Source organism: Daphnia pulicaria, chromosome 1, assembly GCF_021234035.1.
Source record: "Daphnia pulicaria isolate SC F1-1A chromosome 1, SC_F0-13Bv2, whole genome shotgun sequence".
Classification (NCBI taxonomy): domain Eukaryota; kingdom Metazoa; phylum Arthropoda; class Branchiopoda; order Diplostraca; family Daphniidae; genus Daphnia; species Daphnia pulicaria.
In genome coordinates this window covers 2,420,774-2,444,009 of record NC_060913.1, presented here as the reverse complement: position 1 = coordinate 2,444,009, position 23,236 = coordinate 2,420,774, and the positions used below count along the sequence as shown (strand labels likewise).

The following is a 23,236-nucleotide window of genomic DNA, read 5'->3' as shown; positions in this document are numbered from 1 at the left end:
ATCCCCCTAGCTGGGTTTGAAAGAAATTTCGTTTTTAGTTGAGACTATTATGACTATACTAGAGTTTATTTTATGTCAACTGACAACGTTTTTCTTCGCTGATCGCAATTAGCGACGATACCGAGCAACTAAAATAGGTAACAGTCGAAAAATCAAAATACACATAACCCAAAGACATTTGCATTTGAAAAGAGCAAACAGCTAGCATTCGCATTTGCATAAATTAATTTTGTATTTGAAGACTGGTCCGGCTATAGACAAAATTGATTAAACACGACATCAGCTAAAAATGGTCTTCGAAATGCGTCCTTCTACAGTTAGAATTTTTCGGTTAGCATATATCGATTTAATATTTTTTTTTTTACGAAAAAATTTTCACATAATAGACACTTGTTTATATATATTTCTACAAAATTTAATAGCAAGCCGACTGTTATACCAAGCGTTTAGTGTATACGGCTGCGAAAGTCTGAATTATTGAATCCGGAAAAAAACAACAATCAAAGGTGACTTCCAGAAAGTGTTTGACAGTAGAAGTCATACATTTTATATCTTCATAATTTGACAAATCGTTTTGAAACGCAACACTTAGATGCAGTTATAGATAATCACTTAGTAAATAAGAACCACTTCATCTTTTCAGATTTTTTTGCCACCTAACTTTAATGAACTTCCTCCGCTACTAGCTCCTTGGCGGGCATTGCGTTTGGCTTCGATTTCTTTCTGTCTCTGAATACGTTTTTCTTCGCGCTTCTTCCGAGACTCATCTTTATCTAAAACAAAACAAACACAAAATAATTAATAAGGGTCTTAAGATTGGGAAAAAAAAAGAAACGAGAAAAAAAAAAGGGCAAGCATGCACTCTAAAAATTTAAAGTCGTACCATTGCTATCTGGAGTAGACCACTGGTTGGTGTTCCATGTCGATTCCCATCCACTTTCATTTTTTTCAGATTTGGTACCCTGACAAATGCAAAATTCATAATGAGTCACGTGGGAGACACATTTACGTTACAAATTATTTTACAGTTTGACTTTCTAACTTCTAAGACATTAAATCATAATTTTTCCTTCATAAAAGATCCATTGTTATTTTCCTATCTACATAGGACCTAACCACTAATGTCCATGCAATACAATAATTTACGATCAGCTTCCTGTTACCATTAGTTACTAATTTTTTAAATGGGAATCATTAAAAAAAAAAGCTATAAAAAACTAAGATAATAATTATACTGTCTTAGGAAAATTTAACTTCCGAATGGATTTCTCTATAAAATTGTAAAAGTTTTAGAAGTACAATTACAAATTTTTATATGCATTTACCATTAATACGGAATCTTTAGAACGCGCGGTGGTCATGCTTGGGCCAAAGGAATCTTGCTCAACAGTTTCAATTGGCGCCCAATCATCTTGAACGTCCCACCCATCGCCATCGCCATCTCCCTTATCATCCACAAGGTTTTTGCTTGATAGTGAAAGCTCCTAAAACGTAAACGTAGATAAGTTAAATACTCGGACAAAAATATTCAAGTCGTTTCGTAATACATTCATGTCTCCCCATTGCACGGATTCGTCGGTGGATTCGGTATAAGAAGTCCTCCGTAATTCATGCGATGTTTCAGGAATTGTATCACAACTTATTGGGTTGCTTGTAGCAGCTGGTCCTTGAGTGCTGGCTGGCAGAGCAGGAGACTGATCAGATATTTGGCTGCTTTGAGACTTGTAGAACTTTGATGTGACTGCACTAACTGCCCAACCAGCCCATGTTGATGCCATATCTGTTACATTTGGGCTAGCGTTTGCATTTACATCAGCCTCTGTTTACAGGAAAACATTAAACAAGATAATAAAAATTAAAAATCACCGTTATAGCAATTGAAAATAAATAAATAATTAATAGTACCCATGCATTCTCGAAGAGAAGGATCTTCCGATACTTTTTCCAATTTTGATAGGAAACCTTTAACGACTTTAAAGGCCTGATCGCGCACTTCTCTTTCAGGATCACCCGTCAGTACACAAAGGGCAGGTAAAATTTGATTAGAGATTTGGTTCAGCAGATAATATTGTTGGGTGGCTGCAAATGCTAATATGCCTGAAAAAATTTTTATTTAAAATTTTATGTTTACTAAATCCATTTCTAATGAATGGAATATTTTACCTCCAACTCGGGCAGGAGGAAACGGATCCCTCAGTGCCCTGGTAAAAGCTGATACCAGAACTTTCTGCCTTATCTGAGGATGGAAATAAGAGGCGACTTTTCCAAGGCACACTGTAGTATTGGTACGGATCCCACCCTAAATGCAAAAAAAAAAATAATAATTTTCAACACACGTAGCCTCATTTGTTTGCGAAGAAATTTACCTGTTCATCTTTAGATTGTAATCGCGCGAAGTGCTTGAGAACTTCCACATTCAGATTATTATAATTCAGTTTTGGTGCTAAAGATATAATGGACTGCATTGCGATAATTCCAATATTAATAAAAGTAAAATAAATACAACAGTACTGAACAATCATTTTATAATAAAATACCTTAACAGTGTGCTCTCTTATTACTGGATTCGAGTCTGTAAATCCGCTCAAAATGTGGGGAAAGATGTTATCATTCACAGTGACAGGAAGAAGATGAGCTGAAAAATGTTCTAATTGCTGCAACAAACGGACACGAGTTGCTCTGTCAGGAGACGAGAATAATTTGACTACACAAGGAACAATTCGTTTTTGATATTCCTCTTCGGTTAATAAGCTACCTAACTGGGGAAAAAACATGACGAGAAGGTATTTAAGTACTGTATGCATAAACACATTAATTTAATATTGCTCACCTTAAACAGAGGAGTGAGAATAGTTGCTCCAGCATTACCAAATTCAAATGCATTAATAAGTTGAGGTAAAACTTTGTGTCTGTTTGATAGTAAACATAAAACTGTTACTCAAAATACTTTGTCAGTCTTTTATATATTAAGTATAATTAACCTTGCCAAGTTCTCTGGAAAACTTTCCAACAGTAAAGGTAGCTTATTGAAAAACTGTGTCTTCTCATTACTTTCCTTAATTTGAATCTCTTCCAAAAAAAGGAGACATTCAACCAAATCATTATTGAAGTAACCTCCAGGCTTTCTACAAATAACAAGGACTTCACTGGGGTTAGGGCGAGAACTGGGATTTGCTCCTACAAGTTCACAGTAAACTGATGTTAACAGTTTTGGAATCTAATTAAAAATAATCAAAGTAATATGATTTAACTCATTAATTAAATCAACAATATGTAATTTCATACATTGCCCAAAATTTTTAATGAGGAAGAGGATTTGAGTGAACCGTTGAACACTTCCCAAATAAGGCATCCTAGACCCCACATGTCGGCTGACCTTCACAAACATAAAATTTAAGGAAATATTTAAAGGATAGAAAAAAAAATATCTAATCAAGTACCATTTGGTAGCAAATTTAAGCTTCAATGAATCCACTTTCTCAGGTGGGTCATATTTCTCAAAGGAAGGTAGTATTTTTATTGGTAGAGAATTTATTTGAGATGATGGAGTTGCATTTTCAAAACCTCCAAGCTTCCATTCTGTTATAGTTAATACAATTAGAATGCAGGAACTAGATTATGTAACATGCAAAACTTGGATATTTACCTCCAGCGGTGTTTACAAGTATATTTCCAAGGCAGATAGAATTATGTTGAAGATTCACATCATTATTCAAGAAAGTTAGGGCTCGCTGGAAATAGTTAAGAACTTAAAATCTTTGGTTACATTCCTTATTTAATTTCACTTTAAAACATACCACAACTTGAAAAAGTCCCCATGCTATAAATAATTCTTTTTGTTGTTTAGATTTAGGGTAATCAGTAGCACAACTGTTCAAATAAAACTGCAAGGGCTCAACATACTCAGTTACCAAATACAAACATTTTTCTGTCTAAATAGTAAATGAAAATAAGTAAGCAATCTTTTTATTATAAAAGAATGAATGAATAACCTCTAGACTATCGATGTAAGTGAGAATGTTTGGATGCCTGAGTGTTTTCAATCTTTTCAGAGCTGCTTTCGCAAGTTCTATCTGTGTGTCATTTCCACTTGTTTTAGCATCAAGGATGAAAACAGATACTGGCTCACTAGAACCCTGAGGAATTCCATAACATGAAGATAACCAAACTTTGACTTTGATAATTATGCAGTGTCAATTCACCTTCTTCTTCCCTTTATGAAGTTTCCATAGCATATATTCTTCTGTTCCTGTAAGTTGTTCCAGAATTTCATAACCGAACTCTTTGGAAGGATCTCGGCTGAAAAATGACCACATAGTTATCCTATTGCAATTACTTTAAAAATAGTACTGTAGCAAAGAGTAATTCAATTTTTTATTTCAGTGATCAATTCAAAACGTAACGTTGGTGACAGCGACACGTCATAAATGCGAGCGGAGTGCCACCTTCTGGTAAGTATACGAAGAGTAGTTTGGTCGATAAGGGGAGAAAATATATGAGACGGAAAGACCTAAGAATCCGTAAGAATCGTCATGGAAAAAGTTGGAAATGTTTACACGGATTCGCAGGATGAACAAAATATATTTCCAAGGTAAGATAAAATACAATATTATAGAATGCCAAACTAAATGGAACATAATTTTCCAATCCTAGAATTACTGCAAAATGGCTTCGAAATCATTGTAGAAAGCACGGCTTATACCAAACTCCTCACTTAAACGAAGTTTTATATCTTCAACATCAAGGTTTACAATTTCTCTTATAATATTATAAAATACTACATGCCCCAAAACAAATGTTGTGAATAACTCACTGCCTTGTTATTTGAGGTTTTTTTTTACCAATAAGCAGTCCGCGATTTCAAGTGATAACACAAAAATAACCTTTTCTGGAGACCTTTTTTGAAAAGGAATCCTGAAAGAAACCTGAGAATTCTGAGACAATTCCGTACAGAATCGCAAGGCAATTCTAATGCTTCACATTCCTTATAGACAGACAGTTTGGAATATATTAGGGAACTTAAATTTGATTCCTCGTCCGTATCGCTTTATGCCGTTCGTTTAATACTCAATAGATTGAAAAAATAGTAAAAAAAAAACTTTTACTCTTACAGCTCATTAGTACTCTCATAATTCCACAGTTTCCAATAGTGACGCCACGATCGAACTTAAGAGTTGATCGTCGCTCAAGCACGAACTCAAACTTTTAATCGGCGCTCAAATCTTTTGTCTGAGTTTGAGCTTAAAATAAGCGACGATAAAAAAAATTGAGTTCGCTTAAGCTCAATTTATTCGATCGATTCCAGGCGCTGTCAAGCGGTAAATTTTAAACTACGAAAATTGTATGAAATTATTATTTATGAATTTTTCTTGTTTAAACAGTAAAAACACAGTAAAAGAAAAAAAAACTAGACAAAGATTTAAATATTATTAATTGAAAAATGGCAAATTATTATTTCAATTGTGTATCGATTTCAAAGTTTGACCGCTAGATGTCACTGGAAGGTAAAAATTCCAGGCAAACGTTGATCGAAGATTTAAGCGCGAAAAATTAAGCGAAACTCGACTCATTTTGAGTTTGAGCATGGTTATGGTTTGAGTGACCTACCAAACTCAGAAAAAGTTGGTCAGCGATCAACTAAAAAACAATTGATCGGACGGCAACTTTGTTTCCATCCCATAAATCTCGAAAATCGGACCACAGATACACACAAAACGGGGATAGGGTGGGGGCTCTAGCCTTCCATGCCGCGACCAGAGGGCACTATATATATATATATTGTACGGCACGTTTTTAGTGCCATTTTAAGCAGCATCTTAACCCAGCACCTTGCACCAAGCACCATATTTTCTAGCTCCATGTGGAAGAGGAGAAATTTGTCTTGAGTCGTCGTTAAGAAATCTACCTTCTGATTCAGAAGACTACCAAGTTTACAACTTTAAGTCAATACAATTTTACTTAAGCGTACAAAAGTGTATTTTGTCCCTCCGTTTTCTCTCATAATTCTACAGGTTACGGAGGGACAAAATACACTTTTTTACGCTTAAGTAAAATTATATTGACTTTAAGTTTGAAGATATTCCCAAAAAGTATGCTGACATCTAGCGGAGGGAGAATTAAACAACCCCAATGAGTGTATAGAGCGGGTTTTCTCCCTCTCTCATGGACACTAGCGCCAACGGGTATCGTCGAATAATTAAGCTAACGTATTTTTATTTAGTACGTCAGGTTCACTAAAACAAATTGCCCGGCGTGAGCGTAAATTGAACGTAAAAATGATATTCAATAAAGCAGATCGTTAGCGGGATTAATCGTGATTCCCACTTACAATAAACGGGCGCTAGCGTTTGGCGCCCACATGATGGAGAAACGTCGCTCTGTGTTCTAGATGCCGTCGCTTAATTCTCCCTTCGCTAGATGTCAGCATAGCATTTTGGATAGCTTAAAAACAGCTGGGAAATAGAAAGTTGCTCGGTTAAGGTTGAGAGTTGAGGTGCTGGGATGAGGTTGAAGATTTAGGTGCTACTTATGGCACTAAACAGGTGCCATACTGTTTAGGGCTGTTCGACATCTTTTTTAACAAGCCATCCGAAACTCAAACAGACCATTTGGGGGGTTTTTGATTTTGCGGAAATCATCGCTAGGGGATCTAAAATTTAACAAATTTGGGGGGGGGGGGGGGGGGGGTTTGTTTTAAATTTTTCGCTTAGTCGATTGGTGAAAACCGCAATTGATTAGCTATTGTAGTTTGGGGATATTAAAAAAAACACTACAGGGGGGTAGCCTGAAATTTCGACCTATTTCGGTTTTTGTGCAGCAGTTTTCTCGTCAACTGCTGCACCTAAAAATAATCTAATTGTTTTGAAATGATGGGATAGCGTATCTCTTCAAACCATGATTTTTAGATACTCAGCTCAGAAGCCGAGATATAAACTATTGAAATTTTGGAAAAAAATTCCCCAAAATTTCTTCGTTTTTCGGCCATGCCGGCCTTCATCCTAAAGCTCGCGAAAACAACATTTCTCCCCTTTTTGCCTTTAGGATCTGTTGGGGTGACCACCCCTTCTCATTGGTGTAGGCTGACGTTATGAGGTAGACCACCCCAACACACCCTAAAGGCAAATTGATAATTTCCGCAAAATCAACCCCCCCCCCCCCAAACGATCTCTTTGAGTGGCGAATCGCTTGTTAATTTTTTTAAGGGAGTCCAGCTATTTGGTTCAGGAACACTATTTTATGTTTGCTAACTTTTTTCCATAATTTCAATATCCCGAAACATGTTTGTAGGGGTCTGTTTTATTTAGCCGATTTATCTGGCTACGCAGCGTGGCGAAGCAGATGCGTCTGTGTTAGGGATAGCAAGGGCATGGAGTATAAATAAAGGAGTACAGTACATTCCTTTATTCCTACTCCTTAATTCAGCAACTTAGCCGTCTTAGCTTTTTTTTGAAAATTGGCAAGCCCCAGCTGTAAGCCTGGAGCAATCGACCAAGTCGGATAAAGTGAGACGCATTGCTTGAGGCTCTTGATGCAGGCGAAAAATGACTTGAACTGCATGCGTTGCGCGATATAGGGCTGTTCGACATCTTTGTTGACATTTGTTGCCATCGCCAGAGCTATAGACTCCTGGTCTCTTCACGGCTGTGTTGGCTTCCCTATCCCTGTTTTAGGGTAAAAGTAAGCCGATTTTCAGAGATTTTAGGGCGGAGCCTGTCAGAATTTGTGAAGTGGAAACGTTAAAAAGAGCCATCTAGGCTCTCAAAAGTAGCTGAGTGTAGTAGCTGACACACCAACTAGAGGCGCTTTTTAAAGTTTCCAAATAGGCTTACTTTTACCCTAAAACTGGGATAGGGAAGCCAACACAGCCGTGAAAAGACCAGGAGTCTATAGCTCTGGCCATCGCGGCAACGCAGTATTTGGGTCAAGATTGTCTGACCAATTGACGTAGGTCACATGATGTCAGATTTTGTCTGACGTAATCTGACCTTCGTCAGTTGGTCAGACAAAGCCAGACAAGGCGAGGCGGACAATTATAGCAGACATCATCTTGACTCAAATGCTGCGTTGCCACGATGGCAAAAAATATCAAAAAGATGTCGAACAGCCCTATAAACAAACGGTAAATAAAGTATTGCAAGTTTTTAGTGCTGTAGGGCTGTTCGACATCTTTTTTGACATTTGTTGCCATCGCGGCAACGAAGCATTTAAGTCAAGCTGATGTCTGCTATAATTATCCATCCCGTCTTGTCTGACCAATTGGCGTTGGTCGCATGAAGTCAGATTTTTTCGAACCGCCTTATAAAAAGTACCTTGACCCAGAACCCCAGGTATACAATGTAATACGCGTGCGTACTCTCCACTTCACCCTTGAAATTTGTAATATTTTAATAATTTTTCCATTTCTATTCCTAACAAAATTCTCCTCAAAGAATAACTTAACTGTATTTATCATATCATTTTACCTTAGGATTCCAAAATATAGAATTGTTGGAGGAATATACTGGCATAAGGTCTCTTTGGCTAGACCATAATCGCCTTGCGAATGTTTCTGGACTGAATACCATGACAAATTTAAAATGTCTCTTTATCCGAAATAATTATTTAACCACTTTAAGCGGTATTGAATGTTTAAGTCAATTGGTTATTTTGGATGTTTCAAATAACGAGTTGAAGGAAATCAATGAGATAGGTAAGTTCATAATATAAAAATAAAAATAAGTAAGCTAATAATTATGGCATTGTATCAGAAAATATGTTTGATTTTTATTCAATGGAATATGTTTATGAATTTTAATTAATTTTTTCATTTAATAATTGCACAGAATATTAAGAGATTTATCATTTTAATTTTAATTTTATCAAATATCATTCAATTAAATTGGTGGATCAACAAATTCCATGTGTCACTCATAAACCTATGATAAACCGGTCTGATACTGATAGATATATGTTTTGCATTACAGTGCTGAAAATATTCCTTTTGCATGGTTTATGTTCTAATCATGTAAATGCCAAAGTAATTTTAGTGACGTGCGGAAGTCCATTAAAGAAGCCATGTGCTAACATGAGAATCATAATCAATTAAAAGAAAATTTTCAGCACCACTGTAAAGATTTAGAATTTTAGATTGATTAGATTATTATTTTTTAAAGTAAGAATTATTAATTTGGATGTTTAGAATTACTCAAAAATTTGACAACTCTATACATCGGAAACAACAAATTATCAGAAACATCATCCATTGAACCACTGCCACGGTGTAAAAGCCTGAGCACCCTTGATTTATCAAAAAATAGGTTGAGTGACTACAAAACTATATTGAATCTTCTTAGTAGCATCAGTCAGTTATCCGTTTTATACTTGCTTGGAAACCCTGTTGTCAGGAGCATCGATTCCTATAGACTTCAAATAACCGTTTGTTGCGTAATAACTTTAACAAAATGATAGCTTTACAGTAATGTTGCTAAATTTCGTAATTCTCCTTGATAGAAGAATCTCACATTTTTAGATGAAAAACCAATTCAAGCCAACGATCGCTTTTGCGCTAAAGCGTGGTAAATATTTACCAGCACATCAAATATTAAAAAATAGATAGATTATTTAATCTTTACAAAGTTTCATCAAATAAATAATTTAATAAATTTTCTGTTTTCACAGGTTGAAAAGCGGAATAAAAGGCATTAGGCAAGAAAAGGCACGACAAAAAGATGTTGAAGATTTAGAGATGATAATATATGTTTTACGTAAAACACATTTTCTAGTATTTTAAATAGCATTAAAATTTCACATATTTGACATAGGTAAATTCACCCCACAAGACAACACTGGAATGGAAAACACTGAAAATTCAGCCAATTTAGTAGATATTCCGCAAGTCAAAATATTATTTAATGAATAATTTGATGAATTAAGACAAAAACTTCAAATGAATAAATTCCCAAGAACAGCCACACCTTGAAGCTTCTTTAACCGAATTAAAAATAAAATCTGTTTTAATGCATATTGACGGAAAGTATACCACCGTGTTTACCCAACCACTCTTTCGTTCTCTCATTTTCACTTGTTTTCTCATTTCATTTGCCGCGAACCTAAGAGATAAAATATATTAAGAGGCAGGACGAGCGCAGCAGAATACTTTCTATCAAGATTTTTAAAATAAAAAATTTAGTTTAGGCAGGTACAGTACCCACAGGTATTGGATAACCCCTATCAAATTTTGGTTCCCTTCAATTTTTTTTGTTATAGGCTACGCCATTATTTATGGCGTGAGATAGTAATTAGGTAATACCTAGTATTACCTAGTTACCTAGTACAGTATGGTCCAAAAAATTCGAACAGCAATTTTATTTTGAAAGCCACGTACCCACATTGCGGGAAACTATGTTAGGCTTTTTGGTCCTAATTTTGGGGGGCTGGGAAGAAAGCGAAAGGTGGGAAGAAAGAAAAAGGAGTAATAGGCTCATTTAGCCACTGGTTAGGTCTTTCCCCCCCCCCCCCCCCAAAAAAAAAAAATTATGAATGAAACCAGACAGACTGTCTGGAATTTCCTTTGCGGGTAAAAATGAATAACCGCATTTTGCAATAGCCTTAGGCTCACCGTCAATTTTTCGACAAGTGTCAAGAAAAAGAAAAAGATGTCCAAATCCTGCACAATAAAGCGGTAAAAATTCAAAGTTATCGTAATGTCGCTTTGAATAACTTTTCATGCAAGTCAATTTTAACCGAATGTCATAAGATCGTAACATCAATGAAATCATTTCATTGGTGATTATTAATCATTTCCTATCATTTAATTAAAGAAGTAACCAAAAACGAGGATTTGAATGTCAATTAAACAAGTTTTCATATTTTTGGATGCCGAGATTTTAACTTGGAACCTCAGGGGTAGTAGAAATCCACCGTAACTACTAGACATGGCAGAGTTGTTAAATTCATAAAGAAACGGTTAACAAAGGGTATGAAACACTTTCAGGAATACATTTTTTTGTTTTTCTTTCTTGTTTTGTTTTAACTTAAAAAAACAACTGTTCAAAATAACTCTGTCGCTATTTTTTATCACTCTCCCTCGCGTTCCTGGCGGATGACAGCCGAAGCATACGAGTTCTCTGACCTCGGGCTTGATATTGCTGGCCTCTAGACTATATAAAAGGGACAGTATGCCCCCGGTCTAAAGTGAAGGCCAGGAAAGCGTAGCTTCGTGTGTCTTTATTATTCGAACAATAACACGATAACTACGAATAGGTTGTGTTATTGTATATTCGACCGCCAGATGTCGCATGGCTCACACCGTAGGATGGAAGTAGCGAGCTGAAACGAGAGACTAAGTACCCTCTCGGTTTAGATACGACTCAGAAGTCTACTCTCGTCGGTTGCTGAATACAATTAGCTAACTCTTATGGTTATCTAGAAAAACTCAACAATCATCAGCTTTTTCTAAACTAAAAAATTTTTTGGGTTGGGGTTGGGATCCTCATCATCTGTTTTAAGATATCAAAATGAATTAGTCTAATGTTTAATCATAATTTAAAAAAACCAACCAGATTTACACGTTTTTCTGTATTTCAGTCGCTTTTCTCTGCCTTGAATAAATGATGTTTTCATCTGATGGCATTTAAGTTTTTTTTAGCTTATATATTTCCTAGTATTTTTTATCACACTCGCTGATCGTTGCAATTTTTGTCCTAATTCTATATTTTCAATTCTTTTTTTGTTTAAGTTTTATTCCGTTTCCTTCTCACTTTCTTTATATAAAATGCTCTAACTTTACCTTCTTCAACTTCCTCTTCGCCGCTTTCCCCTACTTACATTTACGTCGTTTTTCTTCTTTTTTTAAGAACCTTGGTAGGCCTGCTTGGACCAGCCATAGATTGCTCATTTTCTATTTTTTCTCCTTGTTCTTTTTCTTCCTCTTCATTTTCACTCTTCTTGTTGGAAGTAAATTAAACTTAAAGGGAATAAGTCATCATCAGTTTCTAAAAAAACTAGATTAAAAATAACTAAGCTAGCAAAATTATGAGCTTAACTTTCCACATTAAAAACAAACTTGAAAATTTGGATTCTATGAATATTTCTCGACCCACATCTAGAGAAATTCAAAATTAAATTATTGATAAAATGTAAAATTTTTTTTTTAGTTTACTTAAAACAGATCCAAGGTTCGTTTAAATCCATTTTTTACTTTTTTTACTTTTATTTGTTTGAGCAAGATGAATGATTTTCAGTAGACAGATGTAGTCTTACGGATGTTTAATTCTTTACGTTGATATAACCGCTGCTGTCTTCACTTCTGTTGCTATTTGCGCATGCAGCGACTTATCTAATTTGGCCTTGCAGGTGTGCGGGTTCTTTCTGAATAAAAATTTCGTTTCCTTTTGCAGAACCGTCGCACGACACCAATCTTTCCCTAACCATCACGTACAACGCAAGGAAATCGATCCGGTTTTTTACTACTATTTTATTCCAAATTGTCTGCCGCGTCCATCAAACAATTTTTATTATTTATTAAATATCTATGTAGATTATTTTTACCCAGCAGGTATTTTTGTGTGAAGATCCCCACCATGAATTCGTTAACTGACTTGTTGATTGTGTACTTCTGTTCTGCAAAATTAGCTATTTTTACAAATTTATCGTTTCAAGTTTCCTTTACTCTAGACTTTATGTCAGCAATCAAAATTTTATTAACTTGTATTGGGGATTTGTTGGGGTATAGCTATATTTTGTATAGAAAAATACTAATTAGTTATTGTTTAATAAATTTTTATAACTTAATATTTTAACCTCTCTCTCGCCAATGTTTTCTTTTTCGCCCATACCATCAACAGCTCTTTCATCAATGTCCATCCCATTCTTACATACCTTTTCTTATTCTGCTTCATCTGACATTTCTTCATCTTCATCTTCATCGATGCTTTCACTACTACTGTCTTCATCTTTAGATTTTTTATTGTGTGTTTCATTTGACTGTAGTTTTACGATACTAGTTGAATCATCACAGGACTGTTATAAAAATAAAATGTTTATGCATGCTTACTTTTTATTAGATATTTATATTCAATTAAATTACCCTTCCAATGTTGCTTTCACTATCGCTGTCTTCATCTTTGGATTGGTTATTGACTGTTTCACTTGACTGTAGTTTAAAAATAATGTAAAAAATCAATCGCTGATGTTGTTGGCCGGGTTGTGGCTGCCGGCCTCGCTGCCGAAATTTAAGCCCGTCTTTGTAATCTTGCCCGAAGTGATTAATTCGCCGAAACCCTCCTGGTGAGAGAAAGCGTAGCCGAAGCGAAGCGATCAGCGACTCCACTGGGCCCTATTGAACTGAGAGAAAAAATCAATAAACGAAGATTCAATTTGTATGAAAGAAAGAAAAAGCTAGATGGGCGAGAAATACGTACCGATTGGCGGGAAATTTTGTCTCGATACCAACGTGATAATCACCAAGGAAAAAGAATCTCCACAACACCACCGAATACATTTGAATGACGATGCAAAACAGTAGTTGGTGCCAAAAAGTCGCTTCGTCCATAGCCTGAAAAATGGAAAATTCGTCGTTAGTGAAAATTCGAAAACTTCCCTATTACTAAACCGTAAAAAATTCATTATATACATATTAAAAGTGTTCCTGCCTACCTACTAACTAACCTACTAAGATCATATGAACATTTGTGCACACAGTATAAAACTAAGGAGCCCAGTATGGCGATTAGATGTTAACGGGTTCAGTAGTCTGTTCACAAGCAGATTGGGGATATCGAAGTCTCATGGCTTCTCTGTAGCTCCTCAGTCCAAGTAAGGAAGAAGGGTCCTTGAATATCAGAACGGCACTGATCAATTCTAGGGCAATGATTTTGTCCAGTCTGTTGAAGTAGGTGGACCTTGTGAAGACTTTCACAACAAATTCCAACCAACGGCTGCTTCTTAAGTCATGGTTGTGGTTGAATACCATAACTTCCATCAGTTCGACTGTTAGAGGATTTGCATCAGCAAGAAAGTTGATGATTTGTTCCGCCTTAACCTTCCATAATTCCCCAGCAAAATCAATGTCATTGTTATCACAATTGTCCGATAAGAACTTAAGCACTTTGTCAATCAAGGTATCACTTTTGCTGTTTAGAGCCATCCCCAGGAGTGATCTCCCATTTTCATTTCGATCATTGAAACAATCCAATAAATAGAACCCATAAAAAGTTTTTTTAACAAACTGAAACTTGGAAATCGATTTCGTGTTCACTGCTTCAAACAAAAAATGTTTGCAGTCTGTTTCTGCTGTGGCCATTTCTGCCAATTTAAACTTCACTCGCTGTGTACAAAACGTATTTTCACTTCGTTGCAACTCTATGAAATTGTACTCGATCAAGAGCAGCACCTTTATTACACTTGTTGAACTATTCAAAACAACGACATGATTTCGAACTCGACACTTTCAGACTCGACACCAGTAATAACAATAATAAACAGTTGCCGTCGCTATTGGCGCTTGTTGTTGCTTTTAGGCGGAAAATCTGGGGTTTTTCAAAGGTGGGACAATAAAAAGCAATTTTTTTCTATATCAACATTCAAAGTTGAATGCACACATTTATTTATATAAGTTTCTGCAAAAAAATGTGTGATGGCCTGATGGAATACTTTCATTCTATTCCACTGAATAGAACTCAAATGTATAAATCAACGATTCGATTACTTTTTTTTCTTACAGAAACAGAGCAGACATCCGTCTCCAAATTGAAAATTAATGCGTTACTTGGGATTATCAACAGAGTAATTTTAACGAGAACCGGCGATAGAGTTGTCGCTGCTCTTGATCTTGACGTCGTTGTAATAGATGATGCTGTGGGGGATATTGATGTTGTCTGTGCTGCGAGCTGCCCGTGGTTGCTGCTCATGATGAACTGTGAGCACTGGTAGTCGAGCACGTCGATATGGGATGTCCGGCGTGGTCCAGCAGTTGTCGTCTTCGATTGGATTAGAAACTAGACAATCGACATAAAAAAATCTAGAAAGTAGTGGTTCAGCTTAAGTAATTTGAGATCTATGAATGGGAAGAGTGAGTCTTTTTTAAAAAATTAATTGGCCTCGCTGCTGATCATCATTTTTTCATTGAAATCATCAGACTGGCAAACCTCCTAGCCACCAGGACGGAATAAGGACTAAGGACCAGCTCAGACAAATGGGACACGAATGTAAGTAATTGACACGAAATCACCATAGCACAGCACGGTACGAAAGACTATCCACGGACGACAGGATTAATTGCACTATTGGCAACTGGCAAGTAGCCAAACAATTTAAAAAAATCTCCTACCACCCTTGATGCCGCCAGACAAACGTCTCATGTCTCTTGACAACGCCAACAACAATCACAACATATGCTTAACCAAAAGTAAGAGAAAGATTACTGGTGAGCAAAATTGTTCGTCAGCTAATCATTTGAGTTGAGTGTAAGTAATAAGTAAGACAAATTCGAGGTCACCCTACGCCCAGATAATGATGTCGATGAAGGGAAAATCATCTTCGATTATTATTGTAACTTTTATCCTCTATTACATCTTCTATTACAACACAAAAGATAAGGGGAAAGGATCTACTAAAAAATCTGAAAATAACATCTCTCGCCAAGTATTTCAACCTTTAACGATCACGTCGACAAGATTCGCACTCGTGCGTGCGGAGCACGAAAGTCTGTCATCTTAACCAAACTCGTTTGAAGCGTCGTCGACTTTAGTAAATCAAAGATAAAATAAAACAAATATCTAATTCACCTTGATTTTCTGTCAGTCCATTCCTGGTTGATTGAAAGCGACGATTTCAAGTTGAAATCCTCACAGTTGGCATTCAGCAGCGCGTCGACAGTTGCCGAGACCTTTGATGGAAGCCGCTGGATGCATCCAATCTGCATGTCGTCGACTCATTCTGGCAGCGATATCTTCGACGTCAAAATCTTGGGGTTCCTTGTAGAGACAACACCTCAAACAATAGAGAGAGAGGATGGTAAGATAAATCCCGCACGAACAAAGAAACAAGGTCAGTGAATTGAATTGGAATTGATTCTCACGAATATTTTCCGTTTCTAACACAGTAGTTGTATTACCGCATAGACGATATTTGAACTATTCTCCCTTACTTAAGCAATACAGACTAGGGTAAAAATTAAACTATTAATTTCATTAGAGTTGTAGTATTTTTTATTGTTAGCGACAAGGTCTTAGTGGTCACAAGGTCACTTAGTGTCACAGCTACAAGGTCAATTATCGAATCTTTTTGCAAAGTCGATGGCGTGCAAACTGCGATTTGTGTTTTCTCTCAATCCTTCTTTTCTAACCATCATTACAAATTTAGGTAAACCACGTCCACTTTCCAATTGACAGCAATAAAAATAATGCCGTTCGGCTCATAATTAAAAAAAAAACTGCATAACAACTGGTTGATAAAAAGAAAGGCCGCCATACACGCAAATAACAAATGGGAGATGGCAGATTTAACTCGTCCAAATTGAGCTGCTTTGACAAGTGTCGATGTCGCACGACATTTGATGGAAGTGGCATGCAACAATTAATAAAATAATCGATAAAAACGGATAATCTTTCAGGATACCTAGTTATCGCACGCTGAGACGCACCCCTCTTTAAGAAAAGTAATTAGCTGTTGATTTCAGAATGGTTTTGAATATTTGTCATGTGGTTATTTGTATGTGATAACGTCGACCACGAGAATGAGACGATATTTGTGCGACTTCATTTTTGATTAAACTGATTTCGACTTTGGATGACATGCACTTAACATGACAATATTTTTCGATAAAAAACTAATTACTTCTTCTTCATAATCTTTACCCTACATTTTACACGCGAATTTCTTTTTATACGAAATTTTACGACTAAGAAAATGTAACCTGCATCATTTTATCATTAATAAATGGTAAAATGGAGGTAAGAAACTTCTAACACAACAAAAATCTTTGCTGATTAATGCTAAACATTTAATATTCAACATTTAGTTCAGTCAACAAGAAATCGTCTTACCAGCGCACAATCCTTTCTTCACTGGAAGACACCAGTGAGTTGTCTGTCTGATGTTGCTTTCACATCAAGTCATCAATGTGCATTTATTGGTATTGTGCACCTATACGTTTGGAAAATAAATAAAATGGAGCAATAAAAAAAAAACTATAAAAAGAGAAAATGGAACTTGCCTCATGTCAGAGCGATAAAACAGCAGTGATCTTTGGCTGGTAGGCAGACAGGTTGTTAACATCCTACAACACTAACATGATTAAAATTGAATCCTCTTGTGATAAACTCCTTGCAACTAACTAGTGACATTAACAAAGTGTTATATGGCTAAAACGTGAAATGACAGTTTGTAAATGCTAGCAGAGAGAACAAAGAGACAGGCATGACTACATAACAAGTTGACACTTGACAGAACCAAAAGAAAACATTTACCTGCAGTGCCTACAGCGGGACGCTTTTGAAGACGAATTAGTAAACAGCATCCAATTAAAAATTGATTCAGAATACTAGAGTATTCTGAATCAATTTTTAAGCGTAGAAAATCAGTTTTACTCCTCTTAATATCCAGTGAGAGAAACGGAATTGAATATAAAATGCTAGAAAAATTCAAAACAAGTATCAGCTTAAGTATTCTTTGTGGTTTTCCGTTTGCAAATTGTTAATTTACTTGGACCTCACCATTTTTCCAATAAACACCTCCATTTACACAAGCGTGGGATTGTTCGCAAATACTTTTCTCTCTCCTTCTCCGCTCCTTCTCTGCTTCGCTCATCCTTTCTCCATCAATTAATCGTTCAAGACCTCACAAATTTCTTCATTGGAAATTTTTAACTATTGATAAAGGGTTACATAGCTGTATATTTTTTGCTTGCTGGGAAGTTTCTATGTGTCCAAAAACTTGTCAAAAACCACTGTCAACTTATGATCATTGACATTGTGTCTACCTCGATTGTCCTCACTTCATAAATTATGTACAGAAACCAATGCAACTTTCTACATTCCAGTATTCAATTTAAACTTTATTCCACACTCTCAAACAAGCTTCTTTCTATTTTTTAGTATGATTCTCAACGTGAATTTGGGATAAATTCAGATTTACCAGAAATATAATAACCAATCCTTCATTGTCCTCAAAAATCCTAAATCTACAAATACATGGTCTCATTTTTTCCGTGATGTCCGATGGTATAATGATGTTCCTATTCCTTAACTGCTTTTTAACTTGACCTTAACAACCGGCCGCAACGTATACCATCCGTGTGCCCCATTTTATCTCACAGATGATGAATTCAGTTCCTGGATAACTTAGACCACTGTCAAACCTAACATGGAGGGTCAAGGAATCAGAATATAACAATTAAAAATTGACTAGACTAGAATTCAACAATTCAAGTAATAACAAAAAAACATAATAACAAACAATTAAAGACTGGAATTTCAGCCCATATGCAATATGCACTCCAAGCCGAACAGGTTTTCATCACTTACCAACCAGCCTGAAGAAACCTTTCAAGAATGGAAACCGTAGTTAAGGAAACACTCAATTCTCAATAACGTAATTTACCAAAAATTTTCGTAAACCGGATCAGACAAGAAATACAGGACAAGATCATCAAACAATCACGTTCTCCTAATAATGCACGCCGTCCCCCAACCTTACCTATTTTACCCATAAATAAAAAACAATTTTCTAATCAGATGATAAATCCACAATCAGATTGCAACTCCTTTTTCAACTCTTGATCAACCAATCCCCCAAGAACAAATACAGCAATTCAATAATATTTATGTCCTAATTAGCATTTTTGTCCCATGAATTCGCGTTTTGTCCCTTAATTCGCATTTCGTCGATACACGTAAATGCCATAAGAAAGTGAATTCGCGTTTTGTCCCTTAATTCGCATTTCGTCGATACACGTAAATGCCATAAGAAAGCTTTCTTATCCCATTTACGTGTATAACCAAGATATGCTTACCACCGAGGAAGTAAATATGATGTTTCCCGAATATAGCTTCTTAGTGCGCAGTCCTTTGGCCGGATTGAGGGCAACTTGAGTGGCATCTCATTTAGGAAGACCAACACTAAGATTGATGTTGGAGAATCAAAATCTGACGTTCTGTTTAGTTCTTTGAACCTAGTGAAGTGGATATGGTTCCCCATGGAAACAATACCAGCATCTAGTAGTTCAAGGAGAACCACCATTGACATAAACTATGTCTGTCAATACCATGGATGAGAAACAACCCCAAAGACGCTTTAGAGGCGAGCCCATTCGTCTCCTACTGTCAACTCAAGGATTTCCTCTCTAACCTTGTCAATTAAAGAGCAATTTGGAAGGACGAGCAAGCATATTTTTCTAGCTTTACTGTGGAAGTTCCTAAATGTCACCTCTCCTGGACGTGAAGAGTTCTTGTCATTGCTTTCTTCAGTGCACATATAATAGACCACAGAAGAGCAGAATGTTCAATGGTGTCCATGTCTACTCCGTCCCAGGAGTTTCGTGTGGAATGTTGGATCATGTGAAGATAGTCACCAAGATTGACACTAGGCAACAAAGGGGTTCCTTGGAGTCATATGTCAGCAGCATCACCCTTAGCTCAAAGACAGAGTTGAAACAAATGGTCTCTTTCTTGAAACACTAGTCATGAAATGCAGGTCTTCAATCACATTACACCTCCTCTATCTTTAGCAGACAAGACGAACGAGAATCTCTTTGGCAGGCTTCTTAACTTTAATGTGATTTCTCCATTATCATCATTGGGCTATCCTTTATATCTGAATCCTGACTCAAGCGAGATGTTTGACATCATGAAGTCAAAAGACATTAGATTCATATACAATGGCATCTCAATCAATTTGGGTTCCACGTTTCATATGCAAGGAGCTCCTGAGACTAAGCTGAACATCTTCAGTTACACTCCTACGATAAATGACATGAACTCATATTTGTGCAGATTGGAAGTCTCTCCATCGTCCCAAATTCTCCAACAAATCCCTCTGCTTTATGAGTGGGTCACCAATAAGTTTGCAGATCCCAAGTTGGTTAAGTTTGTTGTTAAGTCCATACGACTTTTGTCGTATATTAACGATTTTTTGTCGTTTTTTTTTGTAATCTAAACCATGTAGCACACGACATCCTGAAACCGTCCTTCAACCGTACGTTTCAATCATGGTAATATAGTCTCTGGCGGCGACACACCTCACCGGCATTTGAATGTAGAAGTCGTAGCTGTTGCTAAGTAGTTTAAATTCTCGTTTATAATTTATTAAAGGACAGATTTGATTTTTAAAGAACTTAATTTCGATGGCTCCTTTTACGTGGTGGATGCTAGATTTCAAGATTATTGTGTTAAAAGATCCTTAAAAATTTGTTTTGTTGTGAAATGAATGGGACGGATATCGGGATTAGATTATCACTTCTACGATTTGAGCTGCAAGAATTTGAACATTGGAATTTCAGTGTTGATATCATGTTCTTCAATGAAGTGCATCATGATGAATAATGCAACTTCCCTGTACGCCAAAGAAAAAGAACCCGCGTATGACGACGATGAATGATTGCATCGAAGAAATTCTGCGGATGAGGACTCAGAAGAAAATCTGCTTGTAAAGAACTTTGAAGAATCCATGCCAACTATACTTTCAATGGTGGATTTTCACTCTCCTTTTAGTTGTTGGCCATAAACTATAAGAATGAGGCTTGCATTGTGTCCTGGCCCAGGTATTACCTCAAACTAACATCGTCTGCGCAATCTGCCCAATTTAACACAAACTATTTCTTCGTACAACGAACGACTCTGCAACTTTAATTGCCGGAAAATTGATTTTCTTGAACTTGCAAGTTCATCATTACAATGGGATTCTTTGTATTTTCAACCATTCGCAAATTTGGACAAAAATTACTTTACAAAAAAAAATTTCCCACCAAAACTGCGTTTGTGTTCTCTACACGGATGCAGTAAATTTACTATCGATTTTTTGTCGTTGGATGATGTGACTTGTTTGATGGGTATTGTAAATAAATTTTGATTATAATTTTATTGATTATAATTTTAGTAATTTACTTTATTGATTGTCAACATACTGTAGCAAGATGTGGTGAGATGAGGTAGGAAAAGAACCGAAGAGGTCGTTCGACGGTAATGCATTGTAGCATACCGGAAAAGAAGGAACAAGTACGTTTTATGGTTTGACATTTTTTCAAGAACGATGATAATAAGTGACATCTGAGGCAATGATGTTCCAAAAAAATCTTCCAATTATTTTGGTCAGCGTTCGCTGAATTCCCAGGTGCCCAGCTACGGAATCATCGTAACATGACGACAAAACTTATTCGTGATACTGTGGTGTCACGCAGAGACGTAGATAAGAGCGTCAATGAACATTTTTTTGTTTAAAAAGACGATCGTTCACTTAGTTGTAATGACGACACACTGGGCGTCCCGATGCTAGGCGTTTTAGGGCTTCTTTACCATTCTGCAATCGGCCGTTGTTTCTTGGCAAAGTTGAGACGTAGGTTTTGTAGTTTGTTGGGGAGATATAAAAGGCCTAAATTAAAGCAATAAATGAATTACCTCTCATATTTTAGGTAGCAGTTGAGAATGGTTTAGTCAGAAAAGCTATTTTGTTGAACATAGACGTGTAAACTTCCTCTCTAGTTTTAAATTTTTTCCCAACCTACACATTCCATGTGAGGTATTTTGTTGTTTGTACTGCCTTGTAGCGACAAGTCCCTGTTGTGACTTGTCTGACCGCTCCGCTCGATCTTAACAGTCCCAAATCTGTTTTTAATGAAATTTTCTTACCCCCCAGATAAAATGGGAGATCTATAAAACGTTATAGAAAAATGGAGCAAATACGGAGATCTCACTGAAATCCAGAGAAGCTAAAATTGTAAGTTTTCATTTTGTCTATCTTTCCTACGAGATTTAACCAATATTACTTGCACAGGTTGCTCGATGCTTGGGGTGTTTAAACGAGTACGTATGCAGCAAAGTATTGCTGTATAAACGCGCAAATGTGATCGAAAAATTCTTTCAGAATCTTCACAAAGGCTGCAAAGGTACTGCATTCTCAAATAAATTTTTGCGTAAATATTGATGACTTACGCGATGTTATTAATACAATTTGCACCGTTTGTACAACTTTCGCCCCGTCAGCGTTCAGCTTAGTCATTCTGACGTGGATGTGGAAGCCGAGGCTGCTGATAGCGGCGTGGTTGCAGCTCTTCGAAAGGAATGCAAAAGAAGATTTTATTAAAGTCGTCGTTCAAAAAGTTCTGTATCTTTGAACTTATTTTACATAATTATTGATGTATTGTTAGATAATGTAATTCACATGTTATGCCATTAATACAGATTCTAGCACGCATTATTTCACTCATGCAGTGTGTCTTTCACCTTCGTGACTATCGCCATCCTGTCTGTCGCCGTTCTGCCCGTTGCCGTTCTATCCTTCGCCGTTCTGTCCGTCGCAGTCCTCCCCGTTTTGATGTCATCCTCCATTCTTCCGCCATCGAATCTCCCAGGGAACCAGAATCTCCTCCGTTTTCCCCATTTGAAAGACCCCAATACTACCGCAAATACTGAGGAAGATGAAGGCGTAAGGTAAAAAATATATCTATTTAATCGCGAATCAGTGGTATCGATCTAACTGGTACCTTTGTTTTCTAAACAAGTTTCCGTTGTCATTGCACGATCACGAGTTTCAATTTTCATATTCGATTCAAATTTCTACTATCTTCCTCTGGCTGCGTTTTCGCCAGCAATTTAGGTGTGGTGATTGTAGGAGTGTTGGCAATATTTACGTTCGAACCCTGAGCAGCCTAGTCCTTCTGTTGAATTCGCTGGTGAAGAGCTGGCGACACAAAAAGAAATGAAGTTGGCTGACCCGTGTGTGAAAGTCGAAGGTGTTGCAAGCGGAGCGGAGGCAGCGGCAGCTCCACAAAAGAAAAAAAAACATGTTGTTCCTCCGTGGTTGGCCCGTAAACTTGCCCGTCGTCTTCTTGCCCCTCATCGTCTTGCCCATCGCCTTCTTCCCGGTTGACGTTCTGTCCGTCGCTGTTCTGTCCGACGCAGTCCTCCTTGTTTTGAAATATCCATTCATCTCCATTCTACCACCATTGAATTTCCCAAAAGGGAACTAGAATTTCCTCTGTTATTCCCAGTTGAAAGACCACATTACCAACGCAAATACTGAGGAAGATGAAGGTTTAAGGAAC

The 23,236-nt window shown here is 36.7% G+C and overlaps 2 protein-coding genes across 2 annotated transcripts; one reads left to right on the top strand and one right to left on the bottom strand.

The window, feature by feature from the left end:
* Positions 1-207: 207 nt before the first annotated feature.
* Positions 208-4,417, bottom strand: LOC124325643 (N-terminal kinase-like protein). Its single transcript, XM_046784438.1, has 16 exons — positions 4,203-4,417; positions 3,993-4,136; positions 3,798-3,932; positions 3,647-3,731; positions 3,441-3,579; positions 3,286-3,376; positions 2,982-3,217; positions 2,831-2,909; positions 2,538-2,759; positions 2,367-2,459; positions 2,164-2,299; positions 1,906-2,097; positions 1,548-1,819; positions 1,326-1,484; positions 884-962; positions 208-773 (listed from the first exon to the last, which is right to left on the bottom strand). The coding sequence occupies exons 1-16, from the start codon at positions 4,314-4,316 to the stop codon at positions 640-642; spliced, it is 2,310 nt and encodes a 769-aa protein (XP_046640394.1). The 5' UTR covers positions 4,317-4,417; the 3' UTR covers positions 208-639.
* An 81-nt stretch (positions 4,418-4,498) lies between these two features.
* Positions 4,499-10,006, top strand: LOC124325659 (dynein axonemal assembly factor 1-like). The gene is made up of 7 exons (XM_046784439.1): positions 4,499-4,591; positions 4,654-4,745; positions 8,468-8,689; positions 9,179-9,423; positions 9,490-9,554; positions 9,658-9,743; positions 9,801-10,006. Exons 1-7 carry the CDS (start codon positions 4,533-4,535, stop codon positions 9,896-9,898), a joined length of 867 nt encoding a protein of 288 aa, XP_046640395.1. The 5' UTR covers positions 4,499-4,532; the 3' UTR covers positions 9,899-10,006.
* Positions 10,007-23,236: the final 13,230 nt, after the last annotated feature.